General features: G+C 45.6%; 1 protein-coding gene across 1 annotated transcript in view; it reads right to left on the bottom strand.

The window, feature by feature from the left end:
* The window catches only part of DHRS12 (dehydrogenase/reductase 12), a 38185-nt gene extending 20440 nt beyond the window's left edge, over positions 1-17745 (bottom strand). Inside the window, 6 exon segments of the mRNA XM_033104036.1 lie at positions 7870-7951; positions 9010-9101; positions 9624-9651; positions 14717-14799; positions 17059-17107; positions 17668-17745. Of these exon segments, the coding sequence (XP_032959927.1) occupies positions 7870-7951; positions 9010-9101; positions 9624-9651; positions 14717-14799; positions 17059-17107; positions 17668-17745 (412 nt within the window).
* Positions 17746-18184: the final 439 nt, after the last annotated feature.

The raw sequence follows: 18184 nt of genomic DNA, 5'->3' as shown, positions 1-18184 counted from the left end.
CAACTATAATTTTGTGTGTGTGTATATATATATATATATATAGTCACAGGATGTAAAGTACAGCATAGGGAATAGAGTCAATGGAATTGTAACAGCTATATATGATGTCAGAGGGGTAGTAGATTGGGGGGTTTATCACTTTGTGAGGTGTGTAAATGTCTAACTATTACATTGTTTTGTACACCTGAAACTAATAAAAAAAATACCAAAAATATTAATAGTGGTTATATCTTAATGATGGAATTATAGGAGCGTTTTAGTTTTATTTCCCTATTTGTATATTTTTATTTCCCTATTTTCTAAATGAATACACATTTGTTTTATTAGAAAAAAGCGATCTTGAATAAATAAATACCTCCTCCCATTCCTGCCCCACACAAACAAAGTCCTAAGATGGCACCTGCTAAAATGCACAGATCCCTTGATTTGCTTAGCTGTGTGCTGTGACCCAAAAATGACAAAAAGGAAACAAATGTTTGGAAGGAGGGGAGTGGGGAGGAGTGAGGAAGAGATCTGGGAACGATCCAGAATGTGGAATGCTGCTGGACTTGCTAGGGTCCTGATAACACTCCAGTGTCCATTAATTTGCATGTTTGAAGAGATTGGAGGGGCCTGGGCACCTTGGGGTCCAGATTCCAAAATTGGAGACAGGAACCTAAGCGAGACCTCTACATCAGATGTGGCTGAATGACAGGTCTCTCCTTCTCTCTCCCTGGCCATCTTCCTCTCTCTCTCTCTCCCTCTCGCTATCTTTCTTAAGCCAGAGGTAGTCCAGAGAAAATTCTAGAACAATGATGAGAGTGGAGAAATAATGGGAACGTCAATGAGCCACTAGGGCTGGCTGTTCATCTTTTCCCTCATGACTACTGCTTGCTGCCCAATTTTGCCCAGAATGAGACTCCCAAGAAACATGAAACCTGGCTCAGGACAAGAATCCCTCCTGGGGCTGCCTTCCCTCACCCCAAGAAGCTCTTCTTGACTGAAAGTTTCTCTCCTTCAGCCTCTGTGCACTCCACTCTCCTTGGGGTGGGTGGGCAGGCAAAGACCAGCCCCACATCTGCACAGCACAGCATAGAAGGTGCCTCTGCAATTATTGTTCACCAATGGATACTTTTGAGCACCTGCTATGATCAGGCGTGTGCAGGGTGAGCTGTGCTCAAAGCTGAAGAGAACACAGTCCCACCTTCCTGGAGTTTACTGATTACTGAGGAAGGGTGTGGAGGAGAGACTGTTTAATGAGGTGACAGCTGCCGGACCCTCGTGCTAGGTCCAGGCCAGAACACAGATGGCTTCCCGTAAATCCCCTCAGAAGCTGTCCGACCCCTCCTCATGGCGCGCTGGTTCCTGCTGGTGCCTGGAACAGGCCATTGCCCTTCCCCAGGCAAGCAGGTAAGGCATTTTCCCCTTATCTGGGATGGTCATGCCCCAGTACCTCCATCCATCCTGCCCCGTCCTGTGTAACCCCTTAGCGCCTGCCACATGGCTCAGAGGACAGCCATGGCATCTTGTCACCACCCAAGACACACCTTGTATGAAAGTTCCCTTAATAAACTCTTGATATAATGTTGGAGTTGTCAGCCTCTTTCTCTGGTCTCCCAGCCCTGGGGAAGTTTACGTAACAGAGGGCACCTAGAAACATTAGTAATAAATAGTCTGTTTCTTACAAACAAAGGGACTCACTGCATGCCAGGCGTTGTGCTCAGAGCTGCAATGCTTTCTCTTTTCGTTTTCATCTATATGTATCTATCTACCCATATATACGCAACATTTTACTGTATGTATTTACGCACAGTAAAATTCTGTGTGTGTACAGCTCTATGAATTTTTGCAAATGCATAGGGTTGGGCAACTCTATGTATTAGATTGTAGCGTGATTCAGAACAGTTGTATCACCCCAAATAACCTCTTCCCGTTGTGGTTACACCTTTCTCCCACCCCTAACCGCCAGCAACTACTGATCTGTTTTCCGTCCCGAAAAGGTTTGCCTTTTCCAGAATGTCATATAAACGGAATCATACATATATCCTTCTGAGTCTGGGGTGACTTTCGCCAATGCATTTAAGATTCACCCACATTATCGCAAACATCAACAGTTTGTTCCTTCTTATTGCTGAATAGTAGTCTGGTGTATAGAAGTACCACAGTTTATTTATCAGCTGAGGGACATTTGAGTTGTTTCCAGTTTGGGGCAATTATGAATGCAAAATAAAGCCGCTGTAAACTTTCATGTGCCTGTTTTTGTGTAAATATAAGTTATTTATTTGGGTAAATAATTCACAACTCTTTCTTTAAGCCTCACCTCTAACCTATAAAAGTATCGTTATCCCCATTTTACAGAATGGGAACATGAAGCTTGGGGAGGTTAACACCGTTTTCCCAAAGGCATAGAGCTGGAGGAACTGGCTTACTGACCCAGCATGCATCAGCTCAGTTCAGCCGGTATAGATTGAGCTTCTCTTACGGGTCAGCAGTGCCTGCTCTCGATGATTCAGGCTCTTTGCAAGAAACCCACCTAGCAACAGGTGGTTTCTAATTGTGCTAAGTTAGGTTCACGAGGGTGTTGTCGGAGTGGAGAGGAAGAGCGCCGGCCAAGCTCCAGGCTGGGGGCATGCCTAGCTGAGTCACTGAGAACAGCCAGTGAAGCAGAAAGGGAGTGTTCCAGGCAGAGGAGCAGCAGGGACAAAAGCATGGAGGCATACTGCTTGCTAGTGACATGTTTCAACACTAATGGGTTGATTGGCAGAGGATCCATGTAAGCAAATAATGGGAACTATGTTTGGACAGGTAGGTTGGGTGTGATAGCAAAGGCCTTCAATTCCAGGGGAAGGGATTTGGAGGTTAAAACCGTATTCGCTGACATCTCTACGGTACTTACATTTTCCAGGTACTGTGTTTCTGTGGGAATCTTGATGGTTTGTGAGCTGGAATGAGGTCTTAGAGGCAAAATGGTGCATGGGTTTCCCAGGGTAAAGATTATTGATAAATTGGAATGCCTGGCACCAAACCCATTCAGCGCCTGCCTTGGAAGCACTGTTCTTTGCTTTCCTCTGAAGCTTCATACCCTAGCTCCCTTCCTGGACGAAAAGAGAACTTACCATATAGCTACTGAAACTGTGTATGTATGTAATACCCCCACTAGACCCAGGAGCTCCTTCAATTTCTGAATCTTCATCACTGACCACAGTGTCTGGCACACAGTAGGCGCTCTATAAATGTTTACTGAACAAACAAGATCTTTTTTTTTTTTTTTAGTTTCAGGTGCACAAGACAAACCCCCCTCCCCGTATCCACTATCCCTCTGATGTCGCCCAGAGCCATTACATTTCCACTGTCTCTATTCCTAAGGCTGTACTGTGTTTAAACAAGATCTTTTATTCATTAAATATTTTGGTTAATAAACAGTTACCACATCAAACGCAGATGACCCATTTCCAAAGAATTAGGATGTAAAGGATGTAACAAAACAGACTATTGCGGTAGGTTATTGTTTGACAGTGTTCAAGCCTGTTCATTGGTTAATTGGACGTTAGCAGATGTGAAGCAAGCGGGGGCTTGACATGGGCTTGCACACTTGGGCTTCTCCCGTTGCCTTGGAACATACTCTGGCCCCCCTAACGGGCCCAGGAGGATGTGAGAATTTGAAACGTATTCTAGACCTCACTTGTTGCTCGGAGACACCCCACTGAGCTCAGCTGAGACCAGCCCACCTAGCAGACCTGCAAACAGTCAGCAATAAATACATGCTTATTACTGCATGCCTGCTTATTATTGTTTGTTATGTAGCCGTCGCTGATACAACCCTATACTAAAAATGCACAAACTATAATTTTGCTGTCCTTTGTTTAGGAAGGTGAATCACAGACTCTGGTTTTAGACAGCCCTCAGTGTCCTTGTCTGTAAAGTTGTTATGAGGATTGAAGGAAGTAATCCAAGAAAAGCACTTAGTACAGCCCCTGGCACATGGGAAGTGCTCGGCATGTGGTGTTGTTATTGTTATTGTTATTTTTGTCCTGGACCTTGGGTGTCTGCTTTAAACAGCAGTTATCATCGAGTGTGGGGCTATGCCAGTGAGTAGAGAGCTTCTAATAACCGAATGTCAAGCGACGGAACACTTACTCTGTACTGATGCATGCTTTTCCAAAATGACCGAAACTGCAAACCCCGCCTTCTGACAAAGAGCAAAGGCACCACTGCCTGTTTATTACAGTCAATTAATTGATGATGCAGCTGTCCTGGAGGAGGTGGAATCAGTGTCCTCTTTTGTGTCCTGTGATGAGGGAGCCTAAGACGTGGGTGAGAGTTTGAATCTGCTAACACTCAGGCTGTGGCAGCCTGCCAGCACAGCACTCAGCACAGCCTCCCCTGCCCTCCCATCTGTCTTTGCTCCTCACAGACTCTTAATGCCACCGAATGCTAACAGGCACCATGTATAGGATATGAGAAGACCCAAAACATGAGCGAGAACAGCAACCGGATTTTGTCTCGTGAGGTCACTTCGCCTCCACACGTCATCTACCCACAAATCTACCCAGGGCAGCTCATTTTGGTGTCACTGTAGGGTAAACTACGAAAATCTCTCCAGGACCAACCCACCCCACAAAAGGTTAAAGAGAAGTATTCCCACACTTTATCTAATTCATACACTATGCTATCTCCACAAAGAGACGTGAGCAGGCATGGGCTTTGACAGTATCTTACATTCAACTCCAGCTTCTAACCCTTTAAGATCTGGTGATAAATTCTGCAAATTCTGGTGTTGTCCTGTGTGGGGAATCTACTGATGTTTGCCTGGGGATTGGCAATGTTTCTCAAGGCCCAAATGAATCTTAGAAAATAGAAAACAACCTATGCCGCGTTACATAATCGGGCTGGAAAAACATGTTTCGTATTAGAATGGCAGCCAGCAATTTCCTAGGACTCAGACAGAGGTCTGGCTTGTTCACTCGGCTCTGGACCTGCTGAAGGATGACAATGTTTTAACCTCTCTGTTTCTGCTCAAAGACACATTGAGCTGCCCCCTCTGTCACTGACACGCCTCTTTGTATAGTGGGCTCTGTCTTCCATTCTAGAGAGATGAATAGATATCAAAGCATGAGAATGATTATGCTTCTCAGAGAGGTTGGGGAGATCAATAAAATGTTTCTCACACAAAAAGGAAATGAAAATGAAGAGATATCAAGGTCCTTAGAAGCAGACCAAATCCATACAAAAGGACAACATAACCAGCTGTCTAATCAAAAAGGCAGTCCCTTAAAGCCTATGCTAGCTGTCTACATTCTCTGTTAATGCAAAGGTACCAGACTGCCCTCCAAAGGTACCGGCCAGCCCTGCCCCCGGCACGGCTGAGCACTCCCCTCCCAGCACTTATTTGACGATAATACAGTGCTGAATTTGAGGAGGAAGGGCTGGGGGTTGGGAGAATTGCATCCTGGTTATGAACATGGACTGAGGAGGCAGATAGATTTGGGTTCAAATTCTGGCTCCTCCACTTGACCTTGGCCAACTTAGGCAACCTCTCTTGGTCCTAGTTTTTATCTGTAATCTGTAAGGTAGGAACACCTCCATAGCAGGGCGGTCATGAGGGTAAGTGACATATATACCCACCCCACTCATGAATGCCCAGCAGGAAACACCCAGTTGAATTCTGCTGGGGGGAAGGGTGGGTGGGTGGGTAGGCAGCAGAACAGCTTCTTCCTATGCAGTTCCACAGGACCCTGCCCTTCGAAGGGCCCTGTCACTACATTGACATTCTTCATAATTTTTAAACAAAGGGCTTGATATTTTTGTTTGGCACTGGGCCCCACAAATCACAGAGCAGCCACCTGGGAGGCCAGCGGTGGCACTCTGGGGTCTCTGCCACCCAACAGTTACAAGGTGACCCCCAGCATGGCCCCACATTCAAGTACTTTGGCAATGATACCACATTTGGAACAAAGTCAAAGATGGAAATATTTTGTACTAAACCTGCACCATTTCATAGCAAGCTTTCAGATATTTGTTTTTTTATTTTATTTTATTTTTAAATACAATCTCACCACTGGGGAGAAAGGTTCTTCCTCATTTCTGATGTTTCTTTCCTCCATTCGGGGGAATGCAGCACTCATCAATAATTAACTTAGTAAACTTGGGAGTGTGGGGGATAAAACAATTAATACTTTCCTTCCACCTTCTAAATTCTTCTAGCTGTGCTAACAAGCAAATAAACCAGAGACAGATTAACAAGAGAAAATCAGTTTTAATACATGCACATGGGGAATTCAAATAAGCATGAAAAATCCAAACACAATGAGGCAATACTGGGTATATATGACATTTTGGACGAAAAAGAAAGGGGGTGGGAAGGGGAATTAGATTTCAGATACGAGAATGGGCGATTTATAGATAGTTGAGGAAGAGCAGAACACATATGGTAGGAACATTCTTGCTGGCAACTCAGAAACACTGGGACACAGGTGATATCTAGCTAACAGCCCCCCGCACCCCCAAAGCCTGAAGCCCTCCTACTTACATACTTAATTCAAATGAGGCTAAGGTGAACATCCTAAGACTGCCGTCCTGAGGCAGGTTTTTCTATCAGAATCTCTTGGGAAAGGGAGGGAGGGTCAACGGTTCTTTCTGACTCTTTTTTTTTTCTTAACAAATAGCTTAAAATCAATATCTCAAAAAGCAGTTTCAGGGTGGCAAACTTTGGCTCCCTTCAGGAGCAATAAAGTGGGCATACTCAGCCCTGCTCCCCTCTTTCTGCTTTCCCTGGGGGGGAGGTGGTGGTGTCTGTCCTAGGCCAGCCAGCTCCGACAGGTGAGTCCACTTCTTGGGTTCAACACCAGGAAACCCGTTTGATTCTCACATTGAGCATACCCTTCAAGTACCCTCATCAAAACAACAGTGATAGTTTGACTTGCGTCTATTGTGCCATTATCTTACTCCTCAGCCTGTGCAGTTCTTGGCTGGGAAGAGGGTTGCTATGTAATGGACACCCTCAATGACCCCACAACTACATGAACCCCTGCCATCCATCTTGTGACTTAGGACAATATTTAACTAAAACACCTCATTGAAAGTTCAACTTGCTATGAGGAAGTGGTAGAGACACTGGGGAGAATTTTAGATTCACTGCATCTCCAAGCTGAAAAGCGCTGAAAAATTCTACTCCTAACCCCTTGGTTCAAGAAAGAGAACATCCAAATAGGCCAAAAGCCTGGTATCTTGGTTCTAAAGCTTTAGTGTACATCCAAATTGTCTACAGGGCTTCTTAAAAAACAGATTTCAGGGCCAGGCCGGTGTCTCAGGTGTTGGAGTGCCCCGTGGCTCAGACGGTTGGAGCACCGTGCTCCTAATGCCGAGGTCGCGGGTTCGATTGGGGAGGGGAGACGGAGGGGAGGTGGAAGAAGGGGGAAAAAAACCACAACAGATTTCTTGGCCCCAACCCAGAGTTCCACTAGCCTGGCATGAAATGAGTCAGGCTGTTATTACAGAGCAGGAAGCCGACCCAGGTGTCCTGTGTTCTAACTGAATGCCCTTCTCGGTCCATCTTCTTCTCTCACAGTTGCGCCCTCCTCAGGCCTAGCTGGAGGGTCCCTTGGCTGCAGCTTTTTTACTGGCACACTCCATCTGAGCCGAACTTACTCTTCCCACCAAAATGATGTCTATAATGAGCCTTGAACTTTCGAGAAAAAAAATGCTTTAACAATACAAAGTATTAGAGTGTTTTATGAAGAAAAATTAATGCAGTGAAGGATAAACTTAAAGCCAATGCAATCATGCCAAGGACCAAGAGCCCAAAAAGTTGATCAAAGTTTTTCTGATCCTTCTATTGTGTCATCTATGTCTATTTTGCTAAAAACAAAGAAGAAAACTGCATGTACTTACCCAGAGAGTTGGTAGCAAAATTCTTTTCAAGTCCGTCTTCTGTGAGCTCTCTTGTATTTACCATGCAACTTACATTATTGATCTAGAAGTCACAGTTGCTATTTTGAAATAAAAGAAAATAGGGCTAAAGGACCTGTTTCCAAACCCCACACCTCCACTGCCACCACCAGTCCCACATTTAAGTGACAACAACAATTCTGCTCAACTGTCCCTTCACTCCAAACCCCTTCCAGGAAAATGCCACTCGTGCAGAAAACTCAGCCACAGAATTGTGCAGAGATCTCCAATGAGGAGGGTTTGGCCAGGCAACCTAGTTCATAATAAGGTGCTCTGGGAATTTGTCTAGACCAGTGCCATCCAGTAGAAATATGTAATTTTCAGTTTTCTGGAAGGTAGCCATAATAAAAAGAAACAGGTAAAATTCATTTTAATAATGTATTTTGTTTAACTCAGTCTATCTAAAATAGTATCATTTCAATATGTAATCAATATAAAAATATTAATGACAGGGTTTTTTTTCACACTAAGTCTTCAAAATCAGCTGATTTTTACACCTATAGCACATCTCCATTTGGACTAGTTACATCTCAAATGCTCCATAGCCATACTGGATACCACGAGACCAAGCTTTGACCCACACAGGCATTGTGGAGCACTTTAGAAACTATTTGGGTAGAGAAGCAGCTTCAAGTGAAATATCTGGGATGAGCAGACAGACACCATCCTGCCTGCATACTCCTGGCTCTCTGTGGAGTTCCACACTGTTACTAAAAGGTGCGCTTGTCTACAGCAGGCATACTTTTGGACAGCTTTTTAATTGCATATTTCCCTGAGCCTCTAATTTTAATACACTAGTCCCCAAATCTACAGAGCTCAGGAATACAGATATAACAGTCATCATTTTATGAAAAATGGAACAGCCTTATCCTCACAGTCCCTTCCTTTCCCCACAGATCTACCCAGCGTGCTTGTTAGATTGAATTTGGTGAGTAAACTTGATTGCATGAACAGGCCTCACCATAAAAGATTCCTACTAAGTGGTCACCATAAAGACCCACAAACATACTTATCAGTCCATTTCCACACAGACGAAAAACATATGCATGAGATTTAGCCTCTACTTATGTTTATAAAGTGTACCAGAACATTGGGTTTATGTTCCTGCTTGAAATTTTCAACAAATTTCCAGATTTTCTTGGGATCAGACAAGTCCACAATGTGCAAAAGATGTTCTAAACCAGGATAGGAAAAAAAAAGAAAGTTGTAAAGCTTTTTTAAAAAAGATGTAAGCTAAAGAAAGTACAAAGAAAAAAAAAGAAACAAAAAAGAATAAAAACAACAAAAAGATATAAGCTAGTATTTTTAAAATTAAAACAATACATGTATCTGGTTTTAAAAATCAAATAAGAATGAATCAAAATGGAAAGTAATAGTTTCACTCCTCAGAAATAAGCCATTGTCCATAATTTCTTGTGAATCATCCAGAAATATTTTAAGCATTTTAAAATATATTATAATATTTATATTATTTACATCATATATAGGCATATTTAAATATTATATACACACATATATTAAACTTAACATAATATATTTTAAACATATTATATATAAAAATATACATTTATATATAAGTAGGATCAGACTATACATTGCTCTACATCCTCCTTTTTCACTTAGCAATGTGTTTTGGAGATGCTTTTGTTATATATAAATCTACCTTATTTCTTTTAATGGCTACATACATAACATACTTTTGCATGGATATGTCATAGTTTCCTGCTGCCAATCATTTAGGGGTTTTTGTCAAGATTTTGCTCTTAAGACGATACCTAAGGCGTATCATAACGATTCGGTGACAACCTCCTGGGACTCAGTCCTTACTGACATGTCAACTGCTCCCTTGTGTTATGGTTATCGCCAGACACCACTCCCTTTCCCATGACACTCAGAACTCCTTAATGGAAGAACCACATTGAATGCCCCCCTTTTCCCTTACGGAGGGACATACATACACGTGAATGATTCACGTATGTTGGTGGTGTAGCCCTTTTTCTCAGTACCCAGCACATGAATCCAACTTGTATTTTCAGTATCCAGTGAACGCAAGGATGTCGCCTCTGAGCTCCTTATCACCAGCCTCAGGCAGAGCGATTCCTGCTGCTGCAGACCTGAGAACTGAACCTACAGACGCAATTCGGAGCAACAGCCGATAAAGTGGAGATTTCAGCGCCGGGCCTCAGTCTCCCCATTAATTGAGTCACAGAACCCTAGTGTGTACTCAGGGTTTCTTTCTACTGATCTTAAAACATTGTTTTCTCACCCTGAGACAAAGGCTCAGAGAATGAGAAAACAGAGCAAACCCACATTTTCATGACTAAAGTCTGTAGTCAGCTTGAATACCATATCCGGCTTAAGTCTGGCACAATTAAATATACCTCTACCTTCAAAAGATAGGAAAAGCATTGCCTCTACAGGACTATGCTCTTTAAAATAATCTATGAAGTCCCTTGCTCAGCCAGTGGACACAGTCCTGTGTCGGCAGTGAGCACCCACCAGTCACCACACACTGAGTTTAGACACCTAAGCCTTTCATTCTGAGGCCTTCTCCATGACCACCCTAAAACTCCCTCCCATCCAACAGTGCTGCGTAACACATACAAAATCCAGGTTCAAAAAACAGCAAAATTCAAGAGAGCGGAAATCAATTCTCCTTTCAACATTCCACGACCTCCTTGAGCTTTCTGGAAGCACCCAAAGGGTCTCAGCATTAAAAGGAGGTAGCGGCAGGGAACAGAAACATCACTGTCCCAGACGAATCAACCATGGAGCCTGGTGAAATGAAGCATTATAGAAAGATGAAGGAAATCATCTGTCCCCCTCTGGGAGAAAATAGGGGGGCAGAAAGCACCCAGAAGGAGAGGCCAGCAGTCTGCTGTGACCAGGAGGAAGCACTGGGAACAGGGCCAGGTATGTAAAAGCCCTGACTGCTGACCTATGAATGACAGCGCTGGCCCTAGGAGCCACCGGGCCCCACTCTACTAACTCTGAAACCCTGGATACTAGTATGGTTATTGAAACTGGACAAAACTCAACTGCATTCTTTCTATGGATGTGCCACCATCAAGGCTCTGTGGGGTCCAGGAGTCATGAGGTGACATCATGGGAACCCCTCTACCCATGTCAGAGGGTGAGTCTGATGAGCAAATGGAAAATGGTGTATGAAGGTGCCCTCAGGAGTGGAAAGCCCTATGTAAGAATGAAATGATAGTTGATATTAATGTCAAATACTCAGGAAGTTAACCAATAATTCTCAAGAAGTTGGAAATCCACGTTGGCCTGAGCGAGATGGAGAACAGAAACCCCTGTTTGTTTGTTTTTATCTTGGTGCTTTGATGTTGACGGGCTCATTCCCACAAGACACAGGGCACATTTACAGCACCTTCTAGCCTCATCAGGACTGTGGCAGGAGTTAAAATGTTGCCCAGGCACTGTAGCTCTATGATCTGTCTCCTCAAAACCCGTAACCCTAATTTAAACATGAAAAAAAAAAAAATCAGATAAATCCCAATGGAGAGACAGTATACAAAATGCCAGACCACTGTTTCTCAAAATTGTCAAAGTCTTCAAAAACTAGGAAAGCCAGAGCCACTGTCACAGCCAAGAGGAGACAGGAGATAACAACAAAATGCAATGTGGTATCCTGGATGGGACCTGGGAACAGAAAAAGGGCAGCTGGTAAAAACTAAGGAAATCTGAATTATCTATGGACTTTAGTTAATAATAATATATCAATATTGGTTCATTTATTACAACAAATGAACCATACTAACATAAAATGTTAACAAAGGGGAAACTGGCTTTGAGGTAAATGGGAACTCTACTATTTTCACATTTCTGTACATCTAAAACTATTCTAAAATTTAAGTTTATTTTTGAAAAATGTTGACAACGAAGACAAAAGTCTCGTGTCCTTCTACTGAGGCAGCAAGACAGAAACGAACTGCACCAAGAAGCTGCAGAAGGAGGGTCCTCTCTGATCTTCTGTTGCAGAACCACTGGGGACACTGAGCCACAGATGGGCTGGTGAGCGGGGAGTGAACTCTGTGACTAGCATTCCTTCCCCTATGCTTGTGCCACACACACCCTCTCCAGGAAGAGCACCTTGGCGGACAGTGCACACGCCAGGTCTTACAGGCCAGTATGTACAGGCAGCCGATTCTCATCCGACCTCACACCTCCCTGGTGCCCGGCTTGCCCACACTCACCAGACTCGGCTGGCCTGCGGCACACCCTGCCCAGGCCTTCCTGTCCAAGAGACCACTGCTCTTTGATGTCCATCCAACCATGCAGCCAGGGCCAGTCCCTCCAGCACAGCAGTGAGGTAGACCCTCACTGCTCTACCTCACACCTCTTCTGTTTCTGGGAACTTGCTGGCTTCCAACTCCCCCTGAGGCAGGGCAGAACTAGGGAGCTTGAAGCAGAGAATGTTAGGTTGGGAGTGGTAATGATAGTATGAACAGTATTGATAACACCAATAATAATAGCTTCTCTTACTGGTTGAGAGCTGTACATCCTACAATACCCTGAACTTCCCGTGTCAGAGCACTTATTATGTTATGTCGGTCAGGGTCCAACAAAAACCTTTTTCAGCAGAAACCTGAATGCAGGGACAGGTTTCCCAGGGGATGAAACAAGGTGAGAATTCAGTACTGCTCAGTACAAGGAGAAACACATACTGCGGGGTCTACACCTTCCACTCTCCCACACGCCCCCACTGTGACACGACTGTGAAGGCAGGCCCAGAGTGGCACACAGGCTTCATTGAAAGTGTCTGTTAATCACTTGAATTCCCCCATAAGACTGTAAGGGGCTGTATCTATCTCTATCATCTCGATCGCCAGCTCCTACTACACTGACGGACGTACGGTTCACATTCAAATATATGTTCGTCAGTGAATAAAGTAGGATCACGCCTATTTTTCAGATGAGGAAACTGAGGTCCCAGGAAGCTAAGAACATTGCCCAAGCTCACAAGGCTAGTTAGTACAGACCAGGGACTCAATTCAGGGCCCAGCTCCTTCCCTCTCCCACGCTGTTTGGGGGTGGGGAGGGGGGCTGTGTGTAGTGAACCGTTTGAAGCCATGCAGCAGTGCCTGTTCACAAACAGGGAGGAGCAGCTGATCCCTGGCAGAGCCTGGAGGATATACTGAGTCAGGGAAACCACACCCACGGGATGAGCAGACAGGCACTGAGCCCTGGGCTCTCAGAGCTCTCAGGCTGTAAGCTACTTAGAAACACAAAAGAGGAGAGAATTTTCTATGTGTTCGTTCAAATCCCATCCTGCGTATGTGTATGGGGAGTGGGTGGGCAGTAGGTGAGGGGCTCCCTGTCTCGTGACGGCAAAATATATGTGTTCCCCTGTCAACTCTATATCCCTCCCAAAGATGGCGGAGTTGGATATAAGTTTGGCTCAATATTAAAAACAGAACCATATTGTCATCTTTTTCCATATAAATCCACTTCATAAAAAATGAGGCCCAAACCACAGTGGGCTGGAATCCAGGCGAACCCTCCTCTGCCGGTGGCCTGAGATTAGTATTCTTGTTGCATCTTGTAGCAGCACAACCGAAAGTTATCAGCAGGCAGACAGCCAGCTTTCAATCTCAAGAACGGCAGCCCAGATCGCAGCAGCACTTGCAGACATTAGAGGAAGATTTAGACACCCTCACACTCATGCCAGCGCTAAGCCTCTCTAAAGCATCTAACGGCGTGAGACTAGGGGTTTCTGGTGAGAAGGGAAAGGAACAGCAACTTGCTTGGGAAATGCTACTGAAAAAAAAAAAAAACCCTTCATGAGCAGATGCAAAATATTCCATTCTCGATCGGGGGATTCTTTTCTCTTTGGCCACGGTCCAAGCCTGAGGCAGTGGGCGTGCTGTCTGCCCCTCCCCAGCCCCTCTCATGGGCCCCTCAGTTGTGGGCAGTTATTGGAGCAGCAGCAGTCGTTGGGGTGGGGGTGGGGAGGGGCTGTTGCTGGAGAAGCAGGTTCAGAGAAGAGAGGAGGAAACTGGGGCGGGGAATGGAAGGAGGACATTTTCCAGTGAAAGTGAGGGCCCTGTGGTCACTGTGGGTCATCCCCATGGGCCCCTTCCCTCCACTTTACAGTCCGGTGCAGGTTTCCCATGCAGGGCCAGCTTCATGGGGCACAACCTGTGTGGCTGCACAGACCCCTCCATTCAGAAGGTCCCCATGGTTATTTGAATGCTCTGCCTTCACTGTCTTGAAATTCTTAACTTTTACACAAGAATCCCACATTTTCATTTCGTATTGGGCCCCGCAAATTATGTGGCGGGTTCTGCTTCCAACACTCTTAGAAGAAGAAGACCGCAAAATGTGAGCCAGGTCTGAAAGCTCTTGTTAGAAAGTGGCTCTCAGCAAGACCAAAATGTTTTTTGTTGTCCCTCTTTATTAGAAAGACTTTGGGTCAGTTTACAGCTTGGTTCAAAGCACCTGAGTCACCCTTGATATATCTCAATGACCTGGGCTCCTTCTGAGGCCTCAGTGCGCCATTGTCTGGTACAATGTCTCCGCAGAAGGATGGGTCCCTGCCTGCTGGCTTCACAGGCAGCCCAGGGAATGGGGTCAAGCCTAACAGCCCCAGTTATCCAGGGGGCAACCCAGCCATTGAAAAGTACAGCTCCGGCTTTCATTGGCTGAGGCTGCCTGAAGAGCAGAAGCACAGACACAGGCCATTGCCACAGAGGGAGCACCACCAAGAGTCCGGCCCCCTCAAAGCTGACCCGAGGCATGAAAACCCCAGCAGGAGGGGTGAAGAGCAGTTCACCTGGTTACCACTCTCCCTGATGATCTCACCTTTGGCACCTTCTGCTTGGTCTCAATCTCAACAAACCAGGTGAACTGTGCCACCTGGTGGAATTCAACGAAACTGTGAGTTATAGCAATTGCTATAGCTATGGAAACCACCTTTTCCGAATAACAGATTAAGACATATGGGCTCCCGAAAGAATACCCGAAATTCAGACCATTCAGGTAATCTAGACAGATGGTCCCACAGTTAGGGCAACAGATGTAACAGTGAAGGTGGCCCTGGAACCTGCTCTCCCGCCTGTCTGCTCTGACTGACAGTGTATCTGGGATAATGTCCTGATTCTTTTAAGGGTCTGAACACATGAAGGATAAGAAATGTCAGTCTTAGTCACACCTGCACCCCTACCATCTCCCATAGTACCTGACACAGAGATCACTACCTGGCTGCACGTCACAAAGCTGACAATTAAGTTCGCTAACTCATCCTGGAAAAGTACAACATACTTCACTGCTGAATATCACGATGGCCACCTTCAAAGTACTCCCCTTGGGAAGCTATGCACCGACGCCAGCACTTAGTCCACCCTTCAAAGCAATTTTGGGACTCTTTTTCTGGAATGGACATCAGAGCTGTTGTCATATTACCCTCGATGTCCTGAATGTCATCAAAATGTCTTCCTTTCAATATTTCCTTTATCTTCAAGTAAAGAAAGAAGTCATTGGGGGCCAGATCAGGTGAGTAGGGAGGATGTTCCAATACAGTTAGTTGTTTACTGGCTAAAAACTCTTCGCATTCAGTGCCATGTGAGCTGGTGCATTGTCGTGATGCAAGAGCCATGAATTGTTGTCGAAAAGTTCAGGTCATCTAACTTTTTCCCGCAGCCTTTTCAGCACTTCCAAATAGTAAACTTGGTTAACTGTTTGTCCAGTTGGTACAAATTCATAATGAATAATCCCTCTGATATCAAAAAAAGTTAGCAACATCCATTGCAACAAGTTCGCGAACTTAATTGTCACACCTTCGTATACTCACCTGGGGAGTTTTTAAAGCTCCAGATGATAGGCCCCGGCCTGGGTAGCTTTTCAAAGCTCGCTCAGTGAGTCTAACATTCAGCCCACATTGAGAACCACTGGCCTAGCACGTACCAGGGATTCGACAAATAGTTATTGAGGAGTTGACTCCACAAATGGCACTAACACTATTCTGGCAAAGGCCATACGGTCATTAATCAAGGTTTATTCAAAGCAGAATGCCTCGGCTGGGGCAGTTAAGAAGTAATCATTACAGAACCCACTTTCTTCACTTAAATAGCCCACTTTGCTAAACGGGGTCTGTTTCATGGGTGGCTACAGGTAAACCACGTAACCATCAGCCGCTCATCTCCCCCTCCCCCCTTCACCCCCCCATTTACCCCCCACCCCCACCCTCGGTGCCTCAGAGTACCTCCCAGATGCTAAGACGAAGTGGATCCTTGCCTTGACTTGGCAGATAATTTTACAGGTCCAAGTGGTATAATATTCCCCTGGAAAATGCCTAACTTGATTTTAGAGGAAAAAATAAAACATCTTCGACATCTTGAAAAGCGGTAACTTCCCAACCTCTTTTCCCAACTTCTGCTGGAACATCAATGTTGCCTAGAGAAGAGGCTCTAGAGAGACATGGCTGACTTTTCTAGCCACTCTAGTGCCGTTTAATGACCAGGGCAATTGAGTTCATGCAGGAAATTCTGGCATTTAGCCAGAGGGAGAATTCAGCTGATTAAATAATGTATGGGGCACCCAGAGAGCACAGAATCAAGGTTAGAGAAGTGAAATAGGAGGCCGTCCCCACCTGCTGTAACCCTGCAGGCTAGCCATCAGGCACCAGGAAGGAGGTAGGAAGTTTAATGCACTTCCCTCTCTGGTTGTTCTGGCGACACTGGTTCTTAACTAGGGTGCACAGCCAAATTGCCCTGGACTCCTAATCTCTGCCCCACCCCCACCCCATTAGGAAGACATGAGCTAGGGACAAGTATCCACATTTTTAAAGTATCACCGGTGATTCTGATGCCCAGGGTTGGCGGGAACCCCTCACTGCTCTTAATCAGAAAGCACTGTGACGTATGGACAGGACCCAAGCTCTCCTGTGAATTAATTGTCGAGGAAAGGCTCCTCCAGTCATTCATTCTGTCCACTTCTAGGTTAAAGCTCCAGGCACAGCTAAGAAAGCCGGGAGCTGTGCTACTCACCGTGGGATTACTGTCTAGGACCCCTGGCCCTTCCTGACCTGCCTGTGACACAGGGCACTCTCGCCCTATGTAGACAGGCCACAGGCTGGCTGCGGGGCGCCGCGGACACACGGGTTAGGAAGCTGCTCACCTCGCTCGGCTATCTCCATAGCAGTTGCTTTTCCAATGCTGATGTTCACCTATGACCAAGAAGGCTCTTTCAGGAACTTGTCATCAGGGACAAAATCCTTACGTGCAGATTCATGGCCCCCCTGGAAGCAGCAGACCCACAGAAAGACTGGCTGTAAAAGGCAGGGGACAAAACCCAGGCAAGGAGAAAGGACTCTGGGCGGGCATTATTGCTCTGTCCCAACATATCAGACAGCCCCTTCCTTCTTTGGCTCCCGGCTTCCCTCCCTGATGGCATAAACAATACCATCTTCTCAGCCCCTACATTTCCTGTACCATGGGCTTCCTGCACTTTGGAAGATACTTGGAGATCCCAACCATCTGGCATCCAAACTCCCTTTCTCTGCTGCCTCTGATACTGGGAAGTGGCCGCTCCCACACAACACAATCCTTTGACAGATGAATTGTTTTCACTTGTCCCCATTTTATGGGTGGGGGAGGGGAGCTCAGGAAACCATTAGCGTGTTCACTAATGCTTACTGCATGGCAGGGTAGGATCCCTGTGCAGCTATAGAAGAAGATTTGCAAGTAGGGAATGAAGGAAGAGGGAAGCAATTATTTGAGCTCTGACCCCATCTGAGGAAGTGAAGACTTCTTCAGGGCTACAGGGTCTACACTGCACAACTCTAGGGGGCACCACTCGGATCATAGCGATGGGAGTTTTGTATCTGCATTAGGACAACTTTCTGGCAGATGACCGCAAAGCAAACTGAGGAGGTGCTTTTTTCAATTTGCATAAAAGCATCATAATGGATAAACCCAACCACGAGTTCCTTAACTGTTTCTCTTTGCTTTTTTTTTTTAAACAGGACTTGATTGGGGATTTCCAGGGCTTTTTCCAAGTCTAGTTGATGTCCTTTCAATCTTAGTTGTGGAGGGCGCAGCTCAGCTCCAGGTCTAGTTGCCGTTGTTAGTTGCAGGGGGCACAGCCCACCATCACTTGTAGGAGTCGAACTGGCAACCTGTGGTTGAGCCATCCAGGAGCTCAGGGGCAGCTCAGCTCAAGGTGCCATGTTCAATCTTAGTGGCAGGGGGTGCAACCCACCATCCCTTGTGGGAGTCAAGGAATCGAACCTGCAACCTTGTGG

Source organism: Rhinolophus ferrumequinum, chromosome 4 (genome assembly GCF_004115265.2).
Source record: "Rhinolophus ferrumequinum isolate MPI-CBG mRhiFer1 chromosome 4, mRhiFer1_v1.p, whole genome shotgun sequence".
NCBI lineage: Eukaryota > Metazoa > Chordata > Mammalia > Chiroptera > Rhinolophidae > Rhinolophus > Rhinolophus ferrumequinum.
Note: the sequence above shows the minus strand (reverse complement) of the source record. Positions and strands in the feature narration are given on the sequence as shown.